At 42.7% G+C, this 27,887-nt stretch overlaps 1 protein-coding gene across 3 annotated transcripts; it reads right to left on the bottom strand.

Annotated features, from left to right (window-relative positions):
- Window positions 1-259: 259 nt before the first annotated feature.
- On the bottom strand, window positions 260-27,683 carry LOC112228511 (E3 ubiquitin-protein ligase CBL). 3 transcript variants are annotated; one of them, XM_024393888.2, is made up of 17 exons: window positions 27,306-27,683; window positions 27,111-27,208; window positions 22,443-22,590; window positions 20,821-21,068; window positions 16,909-17,055; window positions 16,594-16,750; window positions 11,008-11,129; window positions 10,707-10,844; window positions 10,163-10,250; window positions 9,736-9,867; window positions 6,381-6,617; window positions 6,002-6,118; window positions 5,562-5,848; window positions 4,902-5,060; window positions 4,635-4,756; window positions 2,654-2,839; window positions 260-2,547 (listed from the first exon to the last, which is right to left on the bottom strand). In XM_024393888.2, the coding sequence occupies exons 2-17, from the start codon at window positions 27,128-27,130 to the stop codon at window positions 2,231-2,233; spliced, it is 2,625 nt and encodes an 874-aa protein (XP_024249656.1). In that variant the 5' UTR covers window positions 27,131-27,208; window positions 27,306-27,683; the 3' UTR covers window positions 260-2,230. The 3 variants fall into 3 exon arrangements, with proteins under 3 accessions (XP_024249656.1, XP_024249658.1, XP_024249659.1); XM_024393890.2 differs by having other exon boundaries at window positions 27,324-27,683; XM_024393891.2 differs by lacking the exon at window positions 22,443-22,590 and having other exon boundaries at window positions 27,111-27,681.
- Window positions 27,684-27,887: the final 204 nt, after the last annotated feature.

Here is a 27,887-nt window from a genome sequence, read left to right as displayed (position 1 = left end):
CTGGCCCTGAACTCAGTAAGTCGCTGTCTCCTGGGCACATTGGGGGGGGGGGGCAGCGAGGACCAACACGGTCCTCAAATTGCTGATTAATCACAAAGGTGCACATTCATTCAGGTGACAGACCATGTAACTAGGCCTGGGACCCCTAGACAAAGTGCAAAACAATATTAGTAGGCTAGTTATTAGGTTTGTAACAAGAGCTACATGGACCATATCTTACAGTATTATAACATTTTCTAGAAAATATACCAATCAAATGTTAAAGAAAATATTGTTTATTTGAACATCTTTAATGGCTGAGGAATGAACACATGGCAACATAATGAATGCTGAGTACATTAATGAATAAATAAAATACTTTAACTACACATGCAATAAGGCAATGAAAAAAGTTTTTGTTAGTCCTCTCTGTATGTACAGGTGAGGCGCACAATGAATTCTAACATACAATTTCACATTGTTATCTTCGATCGAACGACAAAGCACCAACTGTGCTTCCGTACACCAGTAAATTCTGCAACTATTGAGCAATTACTAGTGTGGCGTATGAGACCACAGCAATCTCTTATGACAGAGTGTCCTCTTGTGGTGAGTCCACATATGAGCGACACAGTGGAAAGCAGAGGCCTGAAGTCAATTCTCAAATGATTTTACAAGGAGTGGCACTTAAGTTGATGATCAAGGAATTGCAGTCAAAGTACATCACAATTTGAAAGTTAAAACAGTATTGAACTCAAGCGAAACAAACAGATGCAGAAATATCATGGCCATTCTTTACAACTAGAAGTATCTACAACTAATAATGTGATTTAAACCTGTATTTAAATACTTTTGGCTTTGAATCAAACACCTAACATTTCTGGTGTGAGTCCCCAAATAACCTTGGCATATTACTGCACATTGTTCAGTCTGTTGTACCAGAGTCCAGAGGACAATGACAAAAACTCCATGTTCAACGGGGTTTCAAATTCATTTAAATTTAAATGATTCATATATTAACAGATTTCTCAAATGTGTCGAAGCCACATCATTGGGAGAAAAAAAACAATCCTAAATCAACGTAGGTACAAAGAAAATACATTAGTTCAAAACGCACTGAGCCGCCTTAAGATGGGGCCATATTCTGTTTGTAACGTATAAACAAGAACGTTGTACAAAGTGTTCTTTCCCAGAGGAGGCAGCAAAGCAAGTCTGAGGTAGTGCCAATTAAGTACTTCATTTCACTAAATATCATGGTATATACATGACTTGGATCACTGTGTCTTCTCTGCCCAATCAATATATTATTGTCTGGAAAATGAATAGTATGGATCCCAAAAAACAACCCTTACAAGCAGAAGTCCAATTGCACACTGATTAGCAGAGAGCAAAATTCAGATAGGGCAGATATACTCCCTTAATTTTTAAGTATGACATTAAAAAAAGGACACTCACTTTAAAATATAAGCTATTCACAGAATTAACAATAAGGCCTAACAGTGAATGATGACATCAGAAATGTTACATTAGTTCACCAGTCAATATTAGCACTACACTGAATACATTCTGAGATTACGTACACGTCATTCAGGCTTATATATTATAAGTAAACCAGGAACTAAAGCAATTTGGAGTTATGCTTACTTTTAAAAAAATAGTTACTTCACCTACTGCAATTACAGTGAAATGCATGACATGGAGCCCTGTAATACTGCAATCCAACTCAAATATTCACATTCATTGGCTTTAGCACAAACCACAGAATCAAATGGTTTAGTCTCCACCTGGCGTGTCTAGCTACAAGCTGTATGTACGACTATGACACAATCAAAACTAACATGGTCACCATTAGAGTGAAGAGGGAGTGGGAATCATGAGTCAGGTATGCCCCAACAACAGTTACTGCTGCTGTACAATAAGTCCATAACTATTCCTTACTGTAGCCTAAGCACACCGTGTGAATTTCGGCTTACTCTACCTTGCACTCAGAAACAAGGAAATGCTTAGAGCCACACAATAATACTGGAGGCAAGCACAAACGACCATACAAGGGTCAAAGGCTTGGCCATACAGAGGCCACGTCAAGCATCCTCCCTCTCCCTTTAGATTCTCTCACTTTGCCTGTGCATGGGACCGAGCCCTCTTCCCCTTACAATTTACAGTGCTTCCAGACCGGTCACAACCAGCACAGTAGAAATGCTATCCATTATGGCACAGTGGGTAAAGGATATAGGGTGTGGTGTTGAGGCTGCTACGTGAGGATGTGGGCCGTGGAGGGGATGGACACAAACTCGCGCAGGATGTTCTTAGCCGTCTCCAGGTTGTTCTGGGCGATCATCAGGGCCTTCTGAATGTCCTGGAACGAGTAGCCCTGGCTCATCAGATGCTCTATCTCCCCGTTGATGGATAGTGCCACACCGGGAACGGGCCCCCCTCGGTAGCCAGCTGATGGACTGGCGGCAGGGAGCAGGGCTTCTGGGGTAAGGGGGCGGGGCCGGTGGTCTGAGTTGACCCGGCGTGGGAGGGGCTTAGGGGGGCACTCGGGGTCCTGACCTGATGAAAACGTAGCTGGGAGAGAGGAAAGAACATGTTCATGGTGTTTGATAAATATAACTCTTAACATGACAAAGCAAGAGAGGAAAAGGACTGAAAACTCTAATGCTGAGTTACATACAGGCATCTATGGTAGGGCTGTCCATTGATAGGCAGCTGAAGGCGGCCGAGGTGCCGGTGACGTCAGAGAGGGTGCGCCTGGCGGGTGCTGGGGGAGCCTGGGGTCGGGGGTAGTCATACTCATCCTCATCCTCCATCTCCTCTACCATATGGTGCAGGGGAACCGCAGGGGGAGGGATGAGGTAGTCTGGAGGGTGAACAAGAGGATTAAAGGGATAAAGAGTGATTTGAATACCCTGAACACAGGATATACACTACCGTTCAAAAGTTTTGGGTCACATAGAAATGTCCTTGTTTTTCATGAAAACATACATGAAATTAGTTGCAAAATGAATAGGAAATATAGTCAAGACGTTGACAAGGTTATAAATAATGATTTTCCATTGTAATAGTAAGTGTCCTTCAAACTTTGCTTTCGTCAAAGAATCCTCCATTTGCAGCAATTACAGCCTTGCAGACCTTTGGCATTCTAGTTGTCAATTTGCTGAGGTAATCTGAAGAGATTTCACCCCATGCTTGGATCGGCTTGATGGGCACTTCTTACATACCATACGGTCAAGCTGCTCCCACAACAGCTCAATAGGGTTGAGATACGGTGACTGTGCTGGCCACTCCGTTAGAATACCAGCTGACTGCTTCTTCCCTAAATAGTTCTTGCATAGTTTGGAGGTGTGCTTTGGGTCATTGTCCTGTTGTAGGAGGAAATTAGCTCCAATTAAGAGCCATCCACAGGGTATGGCATGGTGTTGCAAAATTGAGTGATAGCCTTCCTTCTTTAAGATCCCTTTTACCCTGTACAAATCTCCCACTTTACCACCGCCAAAGGAACCCCAGACAATCACATTGCCTCCACCATGCCTGACAGATGGTGTCAAGCACTCCTCCAGCATCTTCATTTTTTCTGCATCTCACAAATGTTCTTCTTTGTGATCCGAACACCTCAAACTTAGAAACTTCTCCATAACACTTTTTTTCAATCTTCCTCTGTCCCGTGTCTGTTCTTTTGCCCATCTTTACCTTTTCTTTTCATTGGCCAGTCAGAGAGGGCTTTTTCTTTGCAACTGCCTAGAAGGCCAGCATCCCGGGGTCGCCTCTTCACTGTTGACGTTGAGACTGGTGTTTTGCGGGTACTATTTAATGAAGCTGCCAGTTGAGGACTTGTCATCTTGCTCAGTTGTGCACCGGGGCCTCCCACTCCTCTTTCTATTCTGGTTAGAGCCAGTTTGCGCTCTTCTGTGAAGAGAGTAGTACATAGCGTTGTACAAGATCTTCAGTTTCTTGGCAATTTCTTGCATGGAATAGCTTTGATTTCTCAGAACAAGAATAGACTGACGAGTTTCAGAAGAAAGTTCTTTGTTTCTGGCCATTTTGAGACTGTAATCGAACCCACAAATGTTGATGCACCAGACACGCAACTAGTCTAAAGAAGGCCCATTTTATTGCTTATTTAATCAGAACAAGTTTTCAGCTGTGCTAATATAATTGCAAAAGTGTTTTCTAATGCTCAATTAGCCTTTTAAAATGATAACCTTGGATTAGCTAACACAACGTGCCTTTGGAACATAGGAGTGATGGTTGCTGATAATGTGCCTCTGTACCCCCTCATGTAAATATCCCATTAAAAATCAGCTGTTTCCATCTACAATAGTCATTTACAACTATGTCTACACTGTATTTTTGATCAATTTCATGTTATTATGATGGACAAAAAAAATGTGATTTTCTTCCAAGGACATTTCTAAGTGACCCCAAACTTTTGAACAGTAGTGTGCATTTTCCACTTGCTGAGATACATAACTGTAATCGGATTGTGGCCACATTCATTGAGATAGTATGTTTCTAGGCAGGTGTAAACATGCAAAAGATGCCAGTGTGATTCAAGTTTCATGATGGTTTTCTGATTGTACAAAGGGGATGACTTATGTAACTTCATGTGCAATCAGAAAAGTGAGAATAGATATCCTTCATCCATCTCTATGTACCGGACTCTGGTGGCTGCTGGGGCAGGGAGGGCAGAGGGAGGGGCTCCGTAGCACTAGCCTGGATGTTACACATGGACTCATACACCTGAGGGTCCTCACAGTCCACATCACACACCACAGTCCTAGGAGAGAAGGGGGAGGGGAGAGAGAGGTAGGGATGGAGGAAGATAAAGGGCAGAGGGAGGGGCATCAGAAAAACCTTAGTCAGGACCCTGTACTGATCATAATCAACCTGGTCACCTCATAGTGACAGTGTTGAGCACTCACCGTGAGTCGCGGTTAGTGGGTTGGAGCGGTGGTGGTGAGGGCACGACAGCACCTGCCATGGCCCAGGAGGGTCCTGCTGCAGGGAGAGAGGTGGGGCTCATGTACTCATTCTCCTCATCACTCCCAGATGACTTCTCACCAGTAGACTCCTGTTGAGGTCTAACAACAGAGAAAAGTAATACATACAACACATTGAATTACCAATCAGTCACTCTATGAGTTACTACAGGGTATATAGACAATCTAAGTCCCAGAGAGCCTCTGATTCAACCAATCACGTCAGGAATGGAAGGCCACCATTACATTTGGGGTGGCAGGAAACCTAGTGGTTAGCGCGTTGGACAAGTAACCGGAAGGTTGCAAGATCGAATCCCCGAGCAGACAAGGTAAAAATCTGTCGTTCTGCCCCTGAACAGGGCAGTTAACCCACTGTTCCTAGGCAGTCATTGAAAATAAGAATTTGTTCTTAACTGACTTGCTTAGTTAAATAAAAAGGTCAAATAAATTATTATTATTATTTTTAAATCTATTGTTTAAGTGCTGGACTAGAATAAAAATCAGCATTTCCCATAACTCTTCAGGGCAAGAGTGACTTCTCTCTATTGAACATCTACATTACATCCATACCACATTTTATCAATTTCTATACAAATACCATACCCGACTGCCAGGGAGTAGATAGCGTTGGTCGCTGCTAGTGGCTTTGCTCTGTGGATGCAGTCACTGTCACTGGGTCCGTTGGTCTGTGGGGGGGCCTTGGCTACGTGCCGGGGAACCATGTAGTTGGAGGCCCAGTTGGGCTCTGGAGGGGTGCTTGGCAGAGGTCTCCTTTGAAGCCGGCCCTCTGGGGGTCCAAGGGGAGAAGGGCGTTCGGGTGGGGGAGGTGGGGGTAACTCTCGCAGAGCAGGAGGGAGGGGCAAAGGTTTGTCTCTGTGGAGGGCTGCAATCTGGGGAGAGCAGATATTAATGACTGTATGCAATACTATCTCTCTGGATTAGAGTGTCTGCTAAAATAGTCAAATGTAAAAATCACATGACATGCATGGGCACACCATTATATACATAAAGAAAGCTTGAATTTGATTAGGTCTTCCACTTGCCTTGGTTGTTGCTCCTTGGCCCGGGGCCCCTGGGGAGCTGGGGGGCCTCTGCTGCAGCAGGTCCAGCCTGGGGGGCACGGGGGGCAGGGGCGTCACAGGGGAGGGCGGGCGCTCCACCTGAAAACACAGGGGAGACATCAAAACAAGTAATATGTGAGCTTGTTTCTACAACATGTAGATGGAGGGAGATGGTTTTTAGTTGTTGATTTACTGGGTGGTGTATCTAATTGGCGAATTCTGAAAACTACCAAGTCTTTTATAGATCGTCTTTTCACTTTTACCACAAGGACACAATGATGATGGGAGATGGTGTGTGTAGGAGAAATAGAGAGAACATGACAAAGCCTAGCTGCTCATAGATGGTGGCTGGTGGTCTTGCCTTGGTGCAGGCCAGCCTGCTCATAATGAGGTGGGGATCCTCCAGGCGCTCGTCATCGTCCTCGTCGTTGCTGGGGGAGACTGACAGGGAGCCCCCTCCTTCCACCCCGTACGGCCCCTGGAAGCTGGCAAAGGAGGCCCCGCTGCTGCTGTTCTTGGGGTGGAAGGGGTCTACCACGATGGGCTCTGTGCCTTTAATCTCACAGCGGCAGAACGGACAGCCCTGCCCCTCCGATTCCTGGGAGAGAGCAATACTGCAGTTTAAAATAAAATCGGGCAAAGGGCTGATATCCACAAAGCATCTCAGAAAAGGTCCAAGGAATCCTGTGAACCTGTTTTAAGAAGGAAAAAACCTCCCAGCTCAAGAGTAAGTTTTAGGATTATGTTAAGACACTGCTTAGACATGCGGCATCGCCAGCGTGAATTCTATATAGCTTCAGACCACAGTGAATGTGACTGTACATCAAATGTAAAATGTTTTATCATTTTTGCCTGACAATCACTTTGCCTACTCTTAATTATCGCCTAATGTTAACATGCACAACATTTATTTTGATCAAATTTATATGGTTAAAAGTGGAATTTTCACAATGTTATTGTTATCAACACACACTCGTTGTCACTCCCGTTGAACAACTCTAAATCACTTTGGCACAGTAGGCATCAAGTCACTTGGCGATAATGTTGCATACAACACTATCAAAGTTAACACACGCACTACTTTTAGGCATGCCCAATTTAGAGATTTTTTTTTTTACAACATGTTGCGTTCCAAACGGATAATTTTAAATAACATGTAGGTAATTAAATAATCAAGTGGTTAAGTATTTAGGCACATCATATAAAACATGTCTTGTGAAATTGTCAAAAGTGCAAGCGATACTTTTACATGTAGGTCTAGATTATTTATGGATTGATGAAATATCAAAACATTCTAAACAACTCAAAAGCAATTGCATGTGACACAGGAAACACTGACTCACTGAATCTTTCTATTATCAAGACACCTGTTGAACTCTTAACTGGTCAGGGCAGCTTATGATGCGTCCTAAATACACTGCTCAAAAAAATAAAGGGAACACTAAAATAACACATCCTAGATCTGAATGAATGAAATATTCTTATTAAATACTTTTTTCTTTACCTAGTTGAATGTGCTGACAACAAAATCACACAATTTTTTTCAATTGAAATCAAATTTATCAATCCATGGAAGTCTGGATTTGGAGTCACACTCAAAATTAAAGTGAAAAACCACACTACAGGCTGATCCAACTTTGATGTAATGTCCTTAAAACAAGTCAAAATGAGGCTCAGTAGTGTGTGTGGCCTCCACGTGTCTGTATGACCTCCCTACAACGCCTGGGCATGCTCCTGATGAGGTGGCGGATGGTCTCCTGAGGGATCTCCTCCCAGACCTGGACTAAAGCATGGAGTGAGACATGATGTCCCAGATGTGCTCAATTGGATTCAGGTCTGGGGAACGGGCGGGCCAGTCCATAGCATCAATGCCTTCCTCTTGCAGGAACTGCTGACACACTCCAGCCACATGAGGTCTAGCATTGTCTTGCAGTAGGAGGAACCCAGGGCCAACCGGACCAGCATATGGTCTCACAAGGGGTTTGAGGATCTAATCTCGGTACCTAATGGCAGTCAGGCTACCTCTGGCGAGCACATGGAGGGCTGTGCCACCCCACACCATGACTGACCCACCGCCAAACCGGTCATGCTGGAGGATGTTGCAGGCATCAGAACTTTCTCCACGGCGTCTCCAGACTCTGTCACGTCTGTCACATGTGCTCAGTGCTTTCATCTGTGAAGAGCACAGGGCGCCAGTGGTGAATTTTCCAATCTTGGTGTTCTCTGGCAAATGCCAAACATCCTGCACGGTGTTGGGCTGTAAGCACAACCCCCACCTGTGGACGTCGGGCCCTCATACCACCCTCATGGAGTCTGTTTCTGACCGTTTGAGCAGACACATGCACATTTGTGGCCTGATGGAGGTCATTTTGCAGGGCTATTGGCAGTGCTCCTACTTGCACAAAGGCGGAGATAGCAGTCCTGCTGCTGGGTTGTTGCCCTCCTACGGCCTCCTCCACGTCTCCTGATGTACTGGCCTGTCTCCTGGTAGTGCCTCCATGCTCTGGACACTACGCTGACAGACTCAGCAAACCTTCTTGCCACAGCTCGCATTGATGTGCCATCCTGGATGAGCTGCACTACCTGAGCCACTTGTGTGGGTTGTAGACTCCGTCTCATGCTACCACTAGAGTGAAAGCACCGCCAGCATTCAAAAGTGACCAAAACATCAGCCAGGAAGCATAGGAACTGAGAAGTGGTCTGTGGTCACCACCTGCAGAACCACTCCTTTATTGGGGGTGTCTTGCTAATTGCCTATAATTTCCACCTGTTGTCTATTGCATTTGCACAACAGCATGTGAAATTTATTGTCAATCAGTGTTGCTTCCTAAGTGGACAGTTTGATTTCACAGAAGTGTGATTGACTTGGAGTTACATTGTGTTGTTTAAGTGTTCTCTTTATTTTTGTTGAGCCTATGACTAAAGAAGCTTCATGCATTGCTTTTAGTTTTACCCATAAGAGTAGGATGTGCTATGTAGGTATAACCTCTCGTTCTCTCATAGAGAATCTGTGAACATAAGTTCAATCAGGAGAAACGACAGGGATTATCCAGTTGCAGTATATTTTAATGACCTAAAACATTACATTTCTACCTTTAGATTTTGTGGCATAGACAAAGTTAAGATATGAGGCAGGGGAGGTGATCAAAATAATGCAAAGGAGAATGTTTTGGGATTTTCACTCTCCAGACATTATTTCCTGAAGGACTTAATTATGAAATGCCTATGTATGTTATGTTGTAAATGTGAACATTAATTATTCCCCTATTTCAGATTACTCTGACGTTTTTCTTGCGCTGTACGCAGCGATTTATGAAAACTTGCTTGGTAGGTCGATGTCCTCATTGTGGTTTTACAGACGTCTTTAATACGTTTATGTACACACTTTATTTAAATATTTATGAAATGCATTTTGTTATATTTGGTAGCACTTATTTGTTTTCCCTCAACTCAAACCCAATTTGATGGGTGGAATGGATGTGGGTGGGGCTAGGTCTACATGAGGGTGCCAATTTAAAAAAACTCAAAAGCTCTGACGAAGGCCATGGAACCGATACATAAAGCTTATTAAAAGAGCAGAGTGCGGGTCTCTTTTTCTCATATTACCCAAGAGTAGGAGCAAAATGTCTATTCTCAGCACTTACGACCAATAAAATGTACAAAATTAATGTGAAACAATAGACACTCTTGCAAGATGACATAATTCTGGGAAATACCTGCCAGGCAGTGAGACAGGAGGTGCACATGAGGTGGCTGCAGGGCTCTATCTTCACATCCTTGTCATTCTCGGCACAGATCTTACATAGCTGGAATGTGGAGCCCATCTCACAGTAGAGCTCATACTGCTCCTGTAGCACAGAGAAGAGAAAGGATGAGTATCACACAAGTAAATGATACACTGAGATGACAATTCTGATGTATGAGATACTTCAATAGGACAAATATTTTTCTGGCCCAATTCTGATTTTAGGAAACATCCATCTAAAAACAGACAGTATTCTGACAAGTATACAAATGTATGTTTAGGGCATTGTAAGCATGAGGAAAATTACATTAGGCAAAAGTTTGAGTCACAAGTGCATCTGAAGTCTTACGACCTGTAGTGAATGTTATGAACTTAGTGGATGTGAGAATGTGTCTGACCTGTGTGACTTTAATGTGGTCCTGTGGGGAGGGCTCACACAGCCCTGTGAGGTCTGGGTTCTGGGCCCGGCCGTCTGGGAACAGGTAGCTGGAGAGCGAGCAAAAAGTCTAAACATTTCAATGGCCAGTTGAAGCCAGAAGCTAATTAAATGAGCAATTATGTGATGATTGAAAGAGGTTGAAATCGGTTTGACTACAAACTACAAAGGAAATGTCACACAACAGATTTTACAAATGCTTTGACTGAACCAGAAAAGCTAGTATTTGGTCATTCTTTCATCTTATCTATGTGTAACAGTATAACTTTATACCATCCCCTCGCCCATACCCGGGCGCGAACCAGGGACCCTCTGCACACATCAACAACAGTCACCTACGAAGCATCGTTACCCATCGCTCCACAAAAGCCGCGGCCCTTGCAGAGCAAGGGGAACCACTACTTCAAGGTCTCAGAGCAAGTGACATCACCGATTGAAACGCTAGTTAGCGCGCACCACCGCTAACTAAGCTAGCGTTTCACATCCGTTACATATGTCATACTCACAATCCCTCCCTGAATCCATCAATGAGGGCCTGAAAGAGGGGCTTGTTGTGGGGGATGGTCTGCAGAATGTTCCCATCTGCAGTGACGTAGCCAATGGCCCACTGGCCCAGCCGAGTGCAACTCAGTCTGAAGATATAACTGACAGAGGCAGACCAAAGATGTGTGGTGTGAGAGAAGTTGTGTACATGTTGATGTACTTGGATGGTCTGTGATGTTTTTTTGAATGCAAGTGTACATGTCAAAATATTTACTTCAGCGTCAAGTGTATGTGTCATTGTGTGTGTGTGTGTGTGTGTCTCACCTGCCAGGCTTGTGGATGAACCTTTGCAGTCGGGCCTTAACCTCGTCGTAGGTGAGGAAGGCCATATACCCCGGGTGTGTGACAGCCAGGCTGTTCCAATTCCTCAGGAGAGATGACCACGGCTGCACAATACACACACACCACAGTCAGAACCCTTAAGCAAGAACAGCTTGTCAATTTGTAATAATGACAATAATGACATTACAACAATACTGAATTAACACTTATTTTAACTTAATATAAAACATCAATAAAATCTATTTAGCCTCAAATAATGAAACATGTTCAATTTGGTTTAAATAATGCAAAAACAAAGTGTTGGAGATGAAAGTAATATGTGCCATGTAAAAATGCTAACGTTTAAGTTCCTTGCTCAGAACATATTAAAGTTGGTGGTTCCTTTTAACATGAGACTTCAATATTCCAAGGTAAGAGGTTTTAGGTTGTAGTTAATACAGTATTTATAGGACTATTTCTCTCTATACCATTTGTATTTCATATACCTTTGACTATTGGATGTTCTTATAGGCACTATAGTATTGCCAGTGTAACAGTATAGCTTCCGTCCCCCTCCTTGCCCCTACCCGGGCTCGAACCAGGAACACAGACAACAGCCACACTCGAAGCATCGTTACCCATCGCTCCACAAAAGCCGCAGCCCTTGCAGCGCAAGGGGAATAACTACTCCAAATCTAAAAGCGAGTGACGTTTGAAACAGTATTAGCGCACACCCAGCTAACTAGCTAGCCATTTCACATTAGTTACACCAGCCATTAGGCTGATAGGCTTGAAGTCATAAACAGCGCTGTGCTTGTGAAGAGCTGCTGGCAAAACGCACAAAAGTGCTGTTTGAATGAATGATTACGGGCCTGCTGCTGCTCAGTCAGACTGCTCTATCAAATCAGACTTAATTATAACATAATAACACACAAAAATACGAGACTTTGGTCATTAATATGATCGAATCCGGAAACTATCATTTCGAAAACAAAATGTTTATTATTTCAGTGAAATAACGGAACCGTTCGGTATTTTATCTAACGGGTGGCATCCCTAAGTCTAAATATTCTTGTTACATTGCACAACCTTCAATGTATGTCATAATTACATAAAATTCTGGCAAAATAGTTCGCAATGAGCCAGGTAGCCCAAACTGTTGCATATACCCTGACTCTACATGCAGTGAACGCAAGAGAAATGACACAATTCCACCTGGTTAATATTGCCTGCTAAACTGGATTAGGAGTTATAACTTGAGATTATGATTGGTTGTTTTTTATAAGATAAGTTTAATGCTAGCTAGCAATTTACCTTGGCTTCTACTACATTCGCGTAACAGGCAGGCTACTCGTGGAGTGCACTGGTTAGAGTGTTGGACTACTTAACTGTGCAGTTTTCCATATGCACAAAAAGCTGTGCAGCTTCATTAAATTGTACCTGCAAAACACCAGTCTCAACGTCAACGGTGAAAAGGCAACTCGGGAATGCTGGCCTTCTAGGCAGAGTTGCAAATAAAAATCCATCTCAGACTGGCTAATAAAAAGAAAAGATTAAGACGGGCAAAAGAACAGACACTGGATAGAGGAACTCTGCCTAGAAGGCCAGCATCCCGGAGTTGCCTCTTCACTGTTGGCGTTGATACCGGTGTTTTGCAGGTACTATTTAATAAAGCTGCCAGTTGAGGACTTGAGGTGTCGATTTCTCAAACTAGACACTAATGTTCAGTCGTGGCCAAGTTTTGAGAAATGACACAAATATAAATTTGTCTGCTGCCTCAGTTTGTATGATGGTAATTTGCATATATTCCTGAATCCCCCAAAAACATTTCCACTGCATTTCAGCCCTGCCACAAAAGGACCAGCTGACATGTCAGTGATTCTCTCAACACAGGTGTGAGTGTTGACGAGGACAAGGCTGGAGATCACTCTGTCATGCTGATTGAGTTTGAATAACAGACTGGAAGCTTCAAAAAGGAGGGTGGTGCTTGGAATCACTGTTCTTCCTCTGTCAAACATGGTTACCTGCAAGGAAACACATGCCGTCAACATTGCTTTGCACAAAAAGGGCTTCACGGGCAAGGATATTGCTGCCAGTAAGATTGCACCTAAATCAACCATTTATCGGATCATCAAGAACTTCAAGGAGAGCGGTTCAATTGTTGTGAAGAAGGCTTCAGGGCACCCAAGAAAGCGCAGCAAGTGCCAAGACCATCTCCTAAAGTTGATTCAGCTGCGGGATCTGGGCACCACCAGTACAGAGCTTGCTCAGGAATGGCAGCAGGCAGGTGTGAGTGCGTCTGCATGCACAGTGAGGCAAAGACTTTTGGAGGATGGCCTGGTGTCAACGAGGGCAGCAAAGAAGCCACTTCTCTCCAGGAAAAACATCGGGGACAGACTGATATTCTGAAAAGGGTACAAGGATTGGACTGCTGAGGACTGGGGTAAAGTCATTTTCCCCTTTGATTGTTTGGGGCATCCGGGAAAAAGCTTGTCCGGAGAAGACAAGGTGAGCGCTACCATCAGTCCTGTGTCATGCCAACAGTAAAGTATCCTGAGACCATTCATGTGTGGGGTGGCTTCTCAGCCAAGGGAGTGGGCTCATTCACAATTTTGCCTAAGAACACAGCCATGAATAAAGAATGGTACCAACACATCCTCCGAGAGCAACTTCTACCAACCATCTAGGAACAGTTTGGTGACGAACAATGCCTTTTCCAGCATGATGAAGCACCTTGCCATAAGGCAAAAGTGATAACTAAGTGGCTTGTGGAACAAAACATCGACATTTTGGGTCCATGGCCAGGAAACTCCACAGACCTTAATTCCATTGAATTTGTGGTCAATCCTCAAGAGGCAGGTAGACAAACAAAACCCCACAAATTCTGACAAACTCCAAACATTGATTATGCAAGAATGGGCTGCCATCAGTCAGGATGTTGCCCAGAAGTTAATTGACAACATGCCAGGGTGGATTTCAGAGGTCTTGAAAAAGAAGGGTCAACACTGCAAATATTGACTCTTTGTATCAACTTCATATAATTGTCAATAAAAGCCTTTGACACTTGTGAAATGCTTCTAATTATACTTCAGGATTTCATAGTAACATCTGACAAAAATATCTAAAGACACTGAAGCAGCAAACTTTGTGGAAATTAATGTTTCATTCTCAAATTTTGGCCACGACTGTACTTGTCCTCTTGCTCAGTTGTGCACCGGGGCCTCCCACTCTTTCTATTCTGGTTAGGGCCCGTTTGCGCGGTTCTGTGAAGGGAGTAGTGCACAGCGTTGTTTTCTCAGAACACAAATAAACTGACGAGTTTCAGAAGAAAGTTCTTTGTTTCTGGCCATTTTGAGACTGTAATCGAACCCACAAATACTGATGCTCCAGATACTCAAATAGTCTAAAGAAGGCCGGTTTTATTGCTTCTTTAATCAGGACAACAGTTTTCAGCTGTGCTAACATAATTGCAAAAGGGTTTTCTAATGACCATTAGCATTTAAAATGCTAAATTTGTATTAGCTAACACAACGTGCCATTGGAACACAGGAGTGATGGTTGCTGATAATGGGCCTCTGTACGCCCATGTAATGGGCCTCTGTACGCCCATGTAATGAGCCTCTGTACGCCCATGTAATGAGCCTCTGTATGCCCCCCCCAATTTTTTTTTTTAAATCTACCATTTCCAGCTACAATAGTCATTTACAACATTAACAATGTCTACACTGTATTTTTGATCAATTTTATGTTATTTTAAAATGGACAAAGAAATGTTTTTGAAAGAAAAACAAGGACATTCCTAAGTGAACCCTAACTTTTGAACGGTAGTTTACATGTGTGTATAGTTAATGACTATGCATATAAGATAAACAGAGAGTAGCAGCAGCGTAAAAGAGGGGTTGGGGACACGCACACACACACAATGCAAATAGTCCGGGTAGCCATTTGATAAGCGGTTCAGGAGTCTTATGGTTTGGGGGTAGAAGTTATTGAGAAGCCTTTTGGTCCTAGACTTGGCGCTCCGGTTCCGCTTGCCATGCGGCAATAGAGAGAACAGTCTATGACTGGGGTGGCTGGGGTCTTTGACAATTTTCAGGGCCTTCCTCTGACACCGCCTAGTATAGAGGTCCTAGATGGCAAGTAGCTTGACCCCGGTGACGTACTGGGCCATACGCACTACCCTCTGTAGTGCTTTGTGGTCGGAGGCTGAGCAGTTGCCATACCATGCTCTCGATGTTGCAGCTGTAGAATCTTTTGAGGATCTCAGGACCCATGCCAAATCTTTTTAGTTTCCTGAGGGGGAAAAGGCTTTGTCGTGCACTCTTCACGACTGTCTTGGTGTGTTTGGACCATGATAGTTTGTTGGTGATGTGGACACCAAGGAACTTGAAGCTCTCAACCTGCTCCACTACAGCCCCGTCAACTAGAATGGGGGCGTGCTCGGGCCTTTTTTTCCTGTAGTCCACAATCATCTCCTCTGTCTTGATTACGTTGAGGGATAAGGTTGTTATTTTGGCACCACCAGGCCAGGTCACTGACCTCTCTATAGGCTGTCTCATCGTTGGCCGTGATCAGGCCTACCACTGTTGTGTCGTCTGCAAAGTTAATGATGGTGCTTGAGTCGTGCCTGGCCACGCAGTCATGGGTGAACAGGGAGTACAGGAGGGGACTGAGCACGCACCCCTGAGGGGCTCCAGTGTTGTTGATCTGCGTGGCGGATGTGTTGTTACCTACCCTCACCACCTGTCAGGAAGTCCAGGATCCAGTTACAGAGGGAGGTGTTTAGTCCCAGGTTCCTTAACTTATTGATGAGCTTTGAGGGCACTATGGTGTTGAACGCTGAGTTGTAGTCAATGAATAGCATTTCTCACATAGGTGTTCCTTTTGTCCACTGGCCGGTAACCACTGCTGCACTACAAACTAAACATATAGGCAACTCTGCTCCAGCTCAATTCTCAAGGCTAATTTGAGGAAGTCATTTTGGTTTCTGTCTGCCCAGACAGACTGTGCCAACACTTGTAGCCTCTGTGCACACAAAGTCAAAGGAACTACTGTAAAGGCCCCGCCCAGTTGAGAGACATCCAATAGAGGACGTACTGACTGTACTTTAACCAACCCACCCTAAATGATGATAGAGCAGCTATCTCTAGCTTTGTACTCAAACATCTTTATTGCCTCTGATGGAATAAAAGGTACCCATGTTTTGTTAGCTTCTACAATTAACTATCTACACAGCAGTTGAGCTCTCTAAACATTTGGCTCCTCAGAGAACTTTGACTGCATGAAAGGTAGTTCATTACTTATGAATATGATAACTGCTACAGTAAGTGGTCCTGAATTGACTTAATGTAAGTCACTTTGTATTAATTTAGGAGATGCTCTTATCCAAAGTATTATGATAGTGAGTGGGTCAGCAATGGGAATTGGGAGCAGTGAAAGCAGATTCCCTACATATTGGTGGTGGAAGGGGTGTACAACTATTTTGGTAGTGGAGGAGTTGAGTTTCCACCATTCAATCTAAAGTGCTTTAGACACCTGGAAAAGTAATTAAAACCCATCCATCATTATTTGCGTTTGAGAAATCATTACCTGGAAGAGCCTGGTGAAGATGTCAAACTCGAAGACGGAGATGTAGTCGTTGCATGTGAGGTCGATGGTGGACTTCAGAGCCATGGCCTCCAGGCCTGAGCTGATGGGGTGGAACTCATGAAGAGCCTGGCGGAACATCCTCCATGGAACAATGGTCCTACAGAGAGGAGAGGGTTTAGTGATACAAAAGTAGTAATTATCCCCAGGCATGTTTTTAGTTGAGCGTTTGTTTCATTTTAACCCCTTTTTAATATGGCATCCCAACTAAGGAAATTTTATAAGATAACGGAGCCCCCCCCCCCCAAAAAAACTCACTTGTCACCAAAAGACCTCCTCCAGAACTCGGCGGCGTCTGCTTTGGTGATGCGGAAGTTGTCTCCTTGGAATAGGCCATTGGGAAATATGGCTTTTAGCTCAGCCAGCATGTGGCTGAATATCAGCGACAGCTTGGTCAAGTTTCGCCTATGAAGAAAAGGTATGTCATCTTAGCGTCCTCAGACAAACCTCATCCCTGAAGTTGACCAATGGTAATGTATTTTCTTGACTTTGGTACCCCCAGGTCAAACATTTAAGGCTAGGTAGTATAAGCCTAGTTTTTCAGGACTGGATGGCTTTGAGTTGGGGTTGGTATACAATCATCCAGTTGTAAGAATGTGTGATGAGCTTCTTAGAAGTGTCATCTCCTGAGAACCCATTGCAAAGGCACACAACACCAAACTACTAATCAATGTGTATGTTAACCTTATTTATGACCAAACTATTGCATGTGGTATATGAGTACTAGCATGTCAGTTTCTTATAATGGCACTTGCATTTGTGCTACTTGTGAGTTAGAAGAATCCCTGATAGCATCATTGCTTCCACAGAACTAGAATGAGATATTTATGATTGCTAAACTGAAACTAAAGTAAACAGGATGGGTTTTAGCAATGTATTTCTGAGTAGAGGAAATATACCCTAAAAAGAGCTGTTTGTTTAGCTTAAGGCGGTTCTTACATCCCCACTTTCCTTTATGCAACATGACCTGCAACTAAATAATAAATGCCCAATTCCTATTTTCTAGTATTTTTTTGTTGTGGCTAAAATGGCAAAACATATTTTCAAATAACACGTGCCTAATTAATGGAACATTGGTTTGAGGTGTGAGGTAGTTTCTTGGAAAACGTAGTCAGCATGCAGCACTCTGCCTGTCACAAACCACCATGGAGATTCAAAACACTGATAACAAAGCATCTCCCACCAGGGTCATGGGGGGGGGGTTCCTGTTTTGAAGCTTAACTGCGCTTACACTTCCCCGCAAGTGGTAGAAATGTTTAACTACCCACATTACCTAAAAAACCAAGACATCATATGAGAAACCCCACCGAAAATAAGACATACCAGTAATCTTGACAACAAGAAAGGAAACATTTGATAGGATCACCTAGGCCTACTTTTCAAGTTGGGTTCTAGCCATTGCGCTAATTTTGACCTCACCTGGTTATACAATCAACAACTATACTGAACAAAAATAAAACGCCACAATTTAAAAGATTTTACTGAGTTAGTTCATTTACAGTACATTCGGAAAGTATTCACACCCCTTCACTTTTTCCACATTGTTACATTAGCATTAATTATTTTTTTCTCCTCAATCTACACAAAATAACCCATAATGACAAAGCAAAAACAGGTTTCTAGAAATTTATATATATATACATATATATATATATAAATTTAAAAAAAAAAGATATTACATTTACATAAGTATTCAGACCCTTCACTCAGTACTTTGTTGAAGCACCTTTGGCAGCAATTACAGCCTTGAGTCTTCTTGGGTATAACGCTACAAGCTTGGCACACCTGTATTTGGAGAGTTCCTCCCATTCTTCTCTGCAGATCCTCAAGTTCTGTCAGGTTGGATGGGGAGCATTGCTGAGATGTTCGATCGGGTTCAAGTCCGGGCCAATCAAGGACATTCAGAGACTTGTCCCGAAGCCACTCTTGCGTTGTCTTTGCTGTGTGCTTAGGGTCGTTGTCCCGTTGGAAGGTGAACCTTCATCCCAGTCTGAGGTCCCGTGCAGGTTTTCATCAAGGATCTCTCTGTACTTTGCGGTGTTCATCTTTCCCTCGAGCCTGACTAGTCTCCCAGTCCCTGCCGCTGAAAAGCATCCCCACAGCATGATGCTGTCACCACAATGCTTTCCGGAGGAATGGTGCCAGATGTCTTCCAGATGTGACGCTTGGCATTCAGGCCAAAGAGTTCAATCTTGGTTTCATCAGAACAGAGAATCTTGTTTATCATGATCTGAGAGTCCTTTAGGTGCCTTTTGGCAAACTCCAAGCGGGCTGTCATGTGCCTTTTACTGAGGAATGGCTTTCGTCTGGCCACTCTACAATAAACACCTGATTGGTAGAGTGCTGCAGAGACAGTTGTCCTTCTGGAAGGTTCTCCCATTTCCACAGAGGAACTCTGTCAGTGACCATCAGGTTCTTGGACACCTCCCTGACCAAGGCCCTTATCCCTCGATTGCTCAGTTTGGCCAGGTGGCCAACTCTAGGAAGAGTCTTGGTGGTTCCAAACTTATTCCATTTAAGAATAATGGAGGCCACTGTGTTCTTTGAGACCTTCAATGGTGCAGAAATTATTTGGTACCCTTCACCAGATCTGTGCCGACACAATCCTGTCTTGGAGCTCTACGGACAATTCCTTGGACCTCATGGCTTGGTTTTTACTGTGCTATGCACTGTCAACTGTGGGACCTTGTATAGACAGGTGTGTGCCTTTGCAAATCATGTCCAGTCTACTTAATTTACCACAGGTGGACTCCAAGTTGTAGAAACATCTCAAGGACGATCAATGGAAACAGGATGTACCCAAGCTCAGTTTCAAGTCTCATAGCAAAAGGGTCTGAATACTTATGTAAATCAGGTATGCTTTTTCTAGCTTTCTAAAAACTTGTTTTCGTTTTGTCATTATGGGGTATTGTATGTAGAAAAATATATATTTAATCCATTTTAGATTAAGGCTAATGTAACAAAATGTGGGAAAAGTGAAGGGTCTGAATAGTTTCCGAATGCACTGTAAGAAAATCAGTCAATTGAAATAAATTAATTTGGGCCTAATCTGTGGATTTCACAACTGGGAATATATATCTGTTGGTCACAGATACCTTAAAAAGATAGGGGCGTGGATCAGAAAACTAGTCAGTATCTGGTGTGACCACCATTTGTCTCATGCAGCGTGACACATCTCCTTCGCATACAGTTCATCAGGGTGTTAATTGTGGCATGTTGTCCCACTCTTCAATGGCTGTACGAAGTTGCTAGATATCGGCAGGAACTGGAACACGCTGTCGTAAACGTTGATCCAGAGCATCACAAACATGCTCAATGTGTGACATGTCTGGTGAGTATGCAGGCCATGGAAGAACTGGGACATTTTCCCAGGAATTGTGTACAGATCCCTGCGACATGGGGCCGTTCATGCTGAAAAATGTGATGGCGGCGGATGAATGGCACGTCACTGGGCCTCAGGATATCGCCACGGTGTCTCTGTGCATTCAAATTACCATCAATAAAATGCAATTGTGTTCGTTGTGCATAGTTTATGCCTGCCCATACCATAACCCTGTCACCACCATGGGGCACTCTGTTCACATGAGCAAACCACTCACCCACCCAACACCATACACATCGACTGTGGTTGTGAGGCCGGTTGGACGTACTGCCAAATTCTCAAAAATGACGGAGGAAGCTTATGGTAGATAGAAGAACATTAGATTCTCTGGCAACAGCTGTGGTGGACATTCTAGCAGTCAGCATGCCAATTGCACGCTCCCTCAAACTTGAGACATTTGTGGCATTGTGTTGTGTGACAAAACTGCACATTTTAGAGTGGCCTTTTATTGTTCCTAGCACAAGGTGCACCTGTGTAATGTTCATGCTGTTTTAATCAGCTTCTTGATATGCCACACCTGTCAGGTGGATAGATTATCTTGGCAAAGGAGAAATTCTCACTAACAGGGATGTAAACAAATTTGTACACAATGAGAGAAATAACCTTTTTGTGTATATGGAACATTTCTGGGATCTTTTATTTCAGCTCATGAAACATGGGACCAATACTTTAAATGTTGCAATTATATTTTTGTTTGGTTTATAAACTATTGCCTTGAAGAAACAACATGTTGGCTATAGCAGAAACAGACTGGCTACCAGCAGGCGCAATATACCCCTCCATTTTACCTGGGTTGAGAGTTCTCCTCATACATGCGCTCCTTGGCCTCCTTGAACAAGCTCATGGTCTGCTTGATCTTATTAGTCAGGTTCTCCATCACCACCCGGAAGTACTCATTCTCCCCAAGCGTCTCTATCTTGCCCTCGTAGCGTGACAGTATGGTGCGGAGGTGCTGGTAGGTGTCTGGCAGTAGGTCCAGGATGTATGGGGGGCTGTTCTTCAGGGCCACCTTAGGGTTCTGGCACAGACGCACCACCTGTGTGGGAAAGGGAGGGTGAGACGAGGTCGAAGGAAACTGGAGAAAGCAGTCCCGCATACCAGAATGACTGGTCATATAACAATGGGTTCTCAGATGTTTATTTTACACCACCCCTTTATTGCTTTTTTAAAAGCTTACATTCTCTGCTCTACATCTGTCTATGCATGGGCTGTGTCAACACTTGATCTTTGTCAAGACAAAAACAAACTGTCTTGGGTCATAATAATTGCTCAAGGTAAGTGGTTAGGAGAGCAAGTCTGGCCCTAGAAATGACAAGAACTGAAAGTGTCACTAGTAATATCATGCGTACACTGGGATGGAATTAAAACAACGACACAGGATACAGATGCACTTGTTTTGTTCTGCCTTTATGATTTATGATAATATGTTCTATTGCTTGTGTGGGCCAACTGCATGAATGGGGAAGATGGATATTTGAATGTAGAGACAGAATAAGCATATCATGATACACAGTGTGAGAGTAAATTTGGGGTATGAGTGACCTGGATATTTACATTCAAGTGGAGAATTCAACATTTACATTGTGGCTCCTGCTTGTGGTTAAACCAATTATTTACAGTCTGGATGATGTTTGTAATTCAACTGGTTCATTCAACCAGGCCTAGCCAGTCCCTTGTTATGGTCTCAATTGTCTAATGACAGTACACCAAGTAGTCCTCATCTTTGTTTTTAAGAAAATACAATTCAAAAATGTAAGTGTTGATATTTTTACCACACCAGTAGTAGGCAAGGGAACATACAACCTCAAATGGTAGGCCTACACGATTGTATGACAAATATATAAAACATGACAAAATAATTTGGTATTGTTGTTCTGGTTGAATAGGCCATTTGACACAGGGATCAGGTACAATTGTGTTAATTCAAGCTGAGTCAGTGAGCAAAAAAATAAATATTGAAAAAAAAACACAAGATAGTTCAATCACACATTTGAAAATAGACTTAGTTGTGAAACTCAATAGCCAAGTATCTTCCTGCCAAAGACAACTTGTACACTGTTGAAATCAAAATACTAAACATTGCTCAATTAGCATAATTTGTGAAATTCGGGCCATTTGGGGGAACAACGTATTGGATACCATTTTATGAAGAAAAATAACTAATGTCTGAAAACATTTGCTTCATTTTGCAGAATAAATAGTATTTACATGATTAGTCGGGGTAATTGTTCCCCTCATTTAGAAAAAAGACTGTCAAACTGTATCTCTCCTATATTCTGTGACCTATTGTTTTGCTATTGCTACACTATGGACATTACAGTAAACCTGGCATTTCATATGTTAAGTATTCTTGCAATTTGAATGCACTTCCCATAAGACCAGAGAGGAAATTAGATGGCTTGTTTCCTACCTTATCCATAAGTTTCCAGCATTTCTCCACCATTTTCTTGTCTACCACTGCAGGTTGGTGAGGCTGGAGAAGCTGGTGATGGGGCTGAAATGCGTCCTTCATCAAGCCGATGAGACCTGCGCCCCTCCTCGGATTTCCTGCCATGCTTCTGTCGCCGGCCGGGGGAGAACCCCGAGGCGGTCAATGAATGACAATTCCTTAGCACGTATTTACAGACAACTGCCGTGATTACTGTCGCTATTGTTATCTGATAAAAATAGTAATAATCACACAAACCTTGCTAGACGAAAAAAATCGTGAGCTGGCTAACTAGCTAATTTAAAGTCCTCATCCGCCTTCTCATTTCGCCGGAAAAGACAGGGGTTTGCATAACTCAACCTCCTGCCTGTTTTTTATTTTATTTCTGACCCGTCTGTTATCTTTGGAGACAGGTAAATACAAAGGCGTACATCTTCAGACATTCAGCTAAATAGGAAAGTAACTACTATTTGTCTGTTTTCTTCCTTATGTTTCAGCTTTTTTTTTTTGCCTGTAGAGTGAATTGGCTAACTTCCGGCTTGGAATGATCTTCAAATGTCAAAATAAAAGTCATTTTGAAACCCATGAAATAATGCACTTCTGACAATTACGTTTTTAATGAATACAAACATTACAATGCAATCAAAACAAGAAAAAAATGTAAAAAATACCAAATGACAAAAACGTAGGCACATTCTTCATGCTTTATTTAAGCAATAAGGTCCGAGGTGGTGTGGTATATGGCCAATATACCATGGCTAAGGGCTCCGCACAACACGGAGTGCCTGGATACAGCCCTTAGCCATGGTATATTGGCCATATACCACAAACCCCCGAGGTGCCTTATTGCGATTATAAACTGGTTTACCAACATAATTAATGCAGTACAAATAAATGTTTCATCACACCCATGGTATACGGTCTGATATACCACGGCTGTCAGCCAATCAGCATTCAGGCCTCAAACCACCCAGTTTATAATGAGAAATACATTTTTATATATACTGAGTTCAGTAATTCAACAAAGATGTGTTGTCAGTCATAATTGTTGGTTTGGATGTGCTGTAGTTATGTGCCTTGTAAAAAAGGAAGAAGATGTATGTTCCACATATTTTACATGTTACAAAATCACTAACAAAGGATGACTACGACAGCACTATGTCTGTGTTGGCAGCTGTTGGGTCACCTAACCTACTTTTTAGGATTCCAAGTGCTGCAGTGCAATATATTATTCTATTCTGCCTCAAAGCCAAGAGTGACTCCCATAGGCTCATAGACATATGTGTTACAATGTATGTAGGAACTGTAGAGGACGGTGTTCTGGATAAAGCATTCAAGAGCAAAACAAGTTGACAACAGGCTCTGACAGTCAAGCCAGCAGTGTGTGCTGGCTCTAGCCCACATCTACCCTCAGAGAGAGTATGTCCTGATCTCAGCCTGGCTAAAGAAAGAAGTCTCATCTTTTGCTGACCAGTAAGGTTCGTAGTGTACAGATGGAGGAGGTACAGCTGCCCTCCAAACGTAATATTCTCATCCAGCATTTTGACTAGGCCTCCATTACAATAACTTACATTCCATTGAACAAGGAGCGGCACACCAACACATTGGTGAAGAACTAAAAACGGATATGCACAAAAAGCCTACCAGACGAGACAGTACGTTCAAAGAGCCAGGAACCCTCAAGGTGCACTCCTCCATTACTGTACTGGAGCTTATCGCATCTCACCTGTGGGCATCAAAAGTCTACCCTCTTGGGCGGTCACTCAGTGCTCCTGTAGCAGCCAAGGAAGTCTGGGTCAAAGGTTATCAGTCACATGCTGAGGGTGCGGTGATTTTCTTGCACATGCTCAGTAGTACCTGGACCACCCAGGACGACTCGTCCTCCATTAGTGAAGTTAACAGGGAAGGGTCCTGCTGAGGCTTCTGGGAAGCTCTCATCTGGGAGGGCCAAAAGCCAGCTGGAGTGCTACACTCGGTAACAACCTTAACAAGTATGTAGTGGATGCGTTTATGTTGAGGACACAATGACCTGCTAGAAGACCAACATATTGGACAACTCCTCCTGCAGATGTTAACAACTGGCACATGACCAGTACTCGCCTACCAGTCGAGGTAGTGTGTTCAAATAGACAGTACCCTCAAGTGGTGCACTCCTGCACTACTGGAGCATGCAGTGGATCCACTTAAGTGCTGAGGACGACATGACCTGCCGGAAGACCATTTCAAATCCACAGTATAACCTGGTGGACATAGAGAGGGAAAATTACCCTCAGCCTATCTCCAATTTGGGCACAAGGGGCAATAGCCCCAAATGGGATATCTGATGTTCACTAACATACAAGCACTAAGAGGAACGAGCACCACATCTCCATCCAGTGAAAAACCATGTCAGATACAGCAAACGGCATGGGGACAAGGGGTTTGCAATGTATGAGCTACCGCTGTGACAAACCCAATGAAGAGAAACTTCCACTATAGGATCAACCTCCCCACATATAAATTGAAGCAATACAGTATCGGGGAAAACATAAAGAGCAATAATACAAATACAGTTGAAGTCGGAAGTTTACATACACCTCAGCCAAATACATTTCAACTCTGTTTTTCACAATTCCTGACATTTAATACAAGTAACAATTCCCTGTCTCAGGTCAGTTGGGATCAACACTTTACTTTAAGAATGTGAAATGTCAGAATAATAGTAGAGAGAATTATTTATTTCAGCTTTTATTTCTTTCATCACATTCCCAGTGGGTCAGAAGTTTACATACACTCAATTAGTATTTGGTAGCTTTGCCTTTAAATTGTTTAACTTGGATCAAACTTATTGTGGGAAGTTTTAAGTTTTCATAACAATCTGTATTTTTGGACACCGATCATGGCCGATTACATTGCACTCCACGAGGAGACTGGGTGACAGGCTGACTACCTGTTTTGAGAGTGCATCAAGGAGCCAAGGTAAGGTGCTAGCTAGCATTAAACGTATCTTATAAAAAACAATAAATCTTAACATAATCACTAGTTAACTACACATGGTTGATGATATTACTAGTTTATCTAGCTTGTCCTGCGTTGCATATAATCGATGCGGTGCCTGTTAATTTATCATTGAATCGCAGCCTACTTCGCCAAACGGGTGATTTAACAAGTGCATTCGCGAAAGAAACACTGTCGTTGCACCAATGTGTACCTAACCATAAACATCAACACCTTTCTTAAAATCAATACACAAGTATATATTTTAAACCTGCATATTTAGTTAATATTGTCTGTTAACATGAATTTATTTTAACTAGGGAAATTATGTCACTTCTCTTGCGTTCTGTACAACAGAGTCAGGGTTTATGCAGCAGTTTGGGCCGCCTGCCTCGTTGCGAACTGTGTGAAGACTATTTCTTCCTAACAAAGACAGCCAACTTCGCCAAACGGGGGATGATTTCACAAAAGCGCATTTGCGAAAAGGGCACAATCTTTGAACGAATGTACCTAACCATAAACATCAATGCCTTTCTTAAAATCAATACACAGAAGTATATATTTTTAAACCTGCATATTAAGCTAAAATAAATTAATGTTAGCAGGCAATATTAAACTAGGGAAATTGTCATTTTTCATTGCATGCAGAGTCAGGAAATATATTCAACAGTTTGGGCCGCCTGGCTCGTTGCTAACTAATTTGACAGAATTTTACGTAATTATGACATAACATTGAAGGTTGTGCAATGTAACAGCAATATTTAGACTTATGGATGCCACCCATTAGATAAAATACGGAACGGTTCCGTATTTCACTGAAAGAATAAACGTTTTGTTTTCGAAATGATAGTTTCCAGATTTGACCATATTAATAACCTAAGGCTCGTATTTATGTGTGTTATTATATTATAATTAAGTCTATGATTTGATAGAGCAGTCTGACCGAGTGGTGGTAGGCAGCAGCAGGTTCGTAAGCATTCATTCAAACAGCACTTTACTGCGTTTGCCAGCCGCTCTTCAAGCATTGCGCTGTTTATGACTTCAAGCCTATCAACACCCGAGATTAGGCTGGCAATACTAAAGTACCTATTAGAACATCCAATAGTCAAAGGTATATGAAATACAAATGGTATAGAGAGAAATAGTCCTATAATAACTACAACCTAAAACTTCTTACCTGGGAATATTGAAGACTCGTGTTAAAAGGAACCACCAGCTTTCATATGTTCTCATGTTCTGAGCAAGGAACTTAAATGTTAGCTTTTTTACATGGTCACATATTGCACTTTGACTTTCTTCTCCAACACATTGTTTTTGCATTATTTAAACCAAATTTGAGACTAAATTGATTTTATTGATGTATTATATTAAAGTTAAAATAAGTGTTTATTGTTGATTCAGTATTGTTGTAATTGTCATTATATATATATATATATATATAAATCGTCCGATTCGGTATCAGCTTTTTTTGGTCCTCCAATAACAGGTATGGCGTTGAAAAGTCATAATCGGTCGACCTCTAATGGAAACCATATGTTTGAAGTGTTTCATACCGTTCCATGTATTCTGTTTCAGCCATTACCATGAGCCTGTCCTCACCATTTAAGGTGCCACCAGTGACACACAAATAACGTAAAAGCCTACCAGGCTACATTCTAAAACACCAACACTCACCTTGCACAGTGCTCAAACATCTATCCAACCTTTTCCAATAGTCTCTGCACCGCGTCAGGTAGGGTAGGCTATGCACCATAAGCTTGACCCGAAACAACCTGAGTAAAGAAAGCATATGTACGGATTTTTATCAAAGCAGTTCATCTAGTAAACTAATACTTGCATGTTACATCATACGTCAGTTTGGCTGCGCACATAATACGTCTCAACTACCAAGAAAGGCTCATGGAACCCGATTTGTAGTTGGTTCAAGCACCTAACATATTTGAATAACAACGAAACAATGCCGTGCATAGGTCTACTGAGTAATGGTCGTATCGTAGACCGTTGAAGGTTGTGATAGTGAACACTAGATATGTTGATAGCCCACGGGACATGCATATGAAATAAACCACTCCTTGTCAATCCAATTGGACTCTTCAGGCACAAGCCAGTAAAGCAATTAGGCAAGATAGTTTCTAGTTATAATTTAATCCCAGTGCAGTTCCTCATTTACAAATCTTAAACCCCTGAGTGAGCACTATATTCGGCGTATATAAACCGATAAACACATTTGATAATTCTTTCGTTTCTACGATTTCACTTAAGACTCAGATCTTGAAAAATCCCTTTATTTTGAAATCCATTCATAAAAAACACTACAGGAAGTTGGTCCCACCAGCTATTTAGCTCCTCTCTCCAAGTACCCCTGACTGCAGCGTGCAATTCGGGGCCGGGCTCAATGTGGGCGGAGTCAAACGTTTGACCCCGCCCACCCTTTGTCCATTTGAGGTTTGA

This window comes from Oncorhynchus tshawytscha, linkage group LG30, assembly GCF_018296145.1.
Source record: "Oncorhynchus tshawytscha isolate Ot180627B linkage group LG30, Otsh_v2.0, whole genome shotgun sequence".
Lineage (NCBI taxonomy): Eukaryota > Metazoa > Chordata > Actinopteri > Salmoniformes > Salmonidae > Oncorhynchus > Oncorhynchus tshawytscha.
The sequence above is the reverse complement of the archived record's forward strand: the minus strand, read 5'-3'. Positions and strand labels throughout refer to the sequence as shown.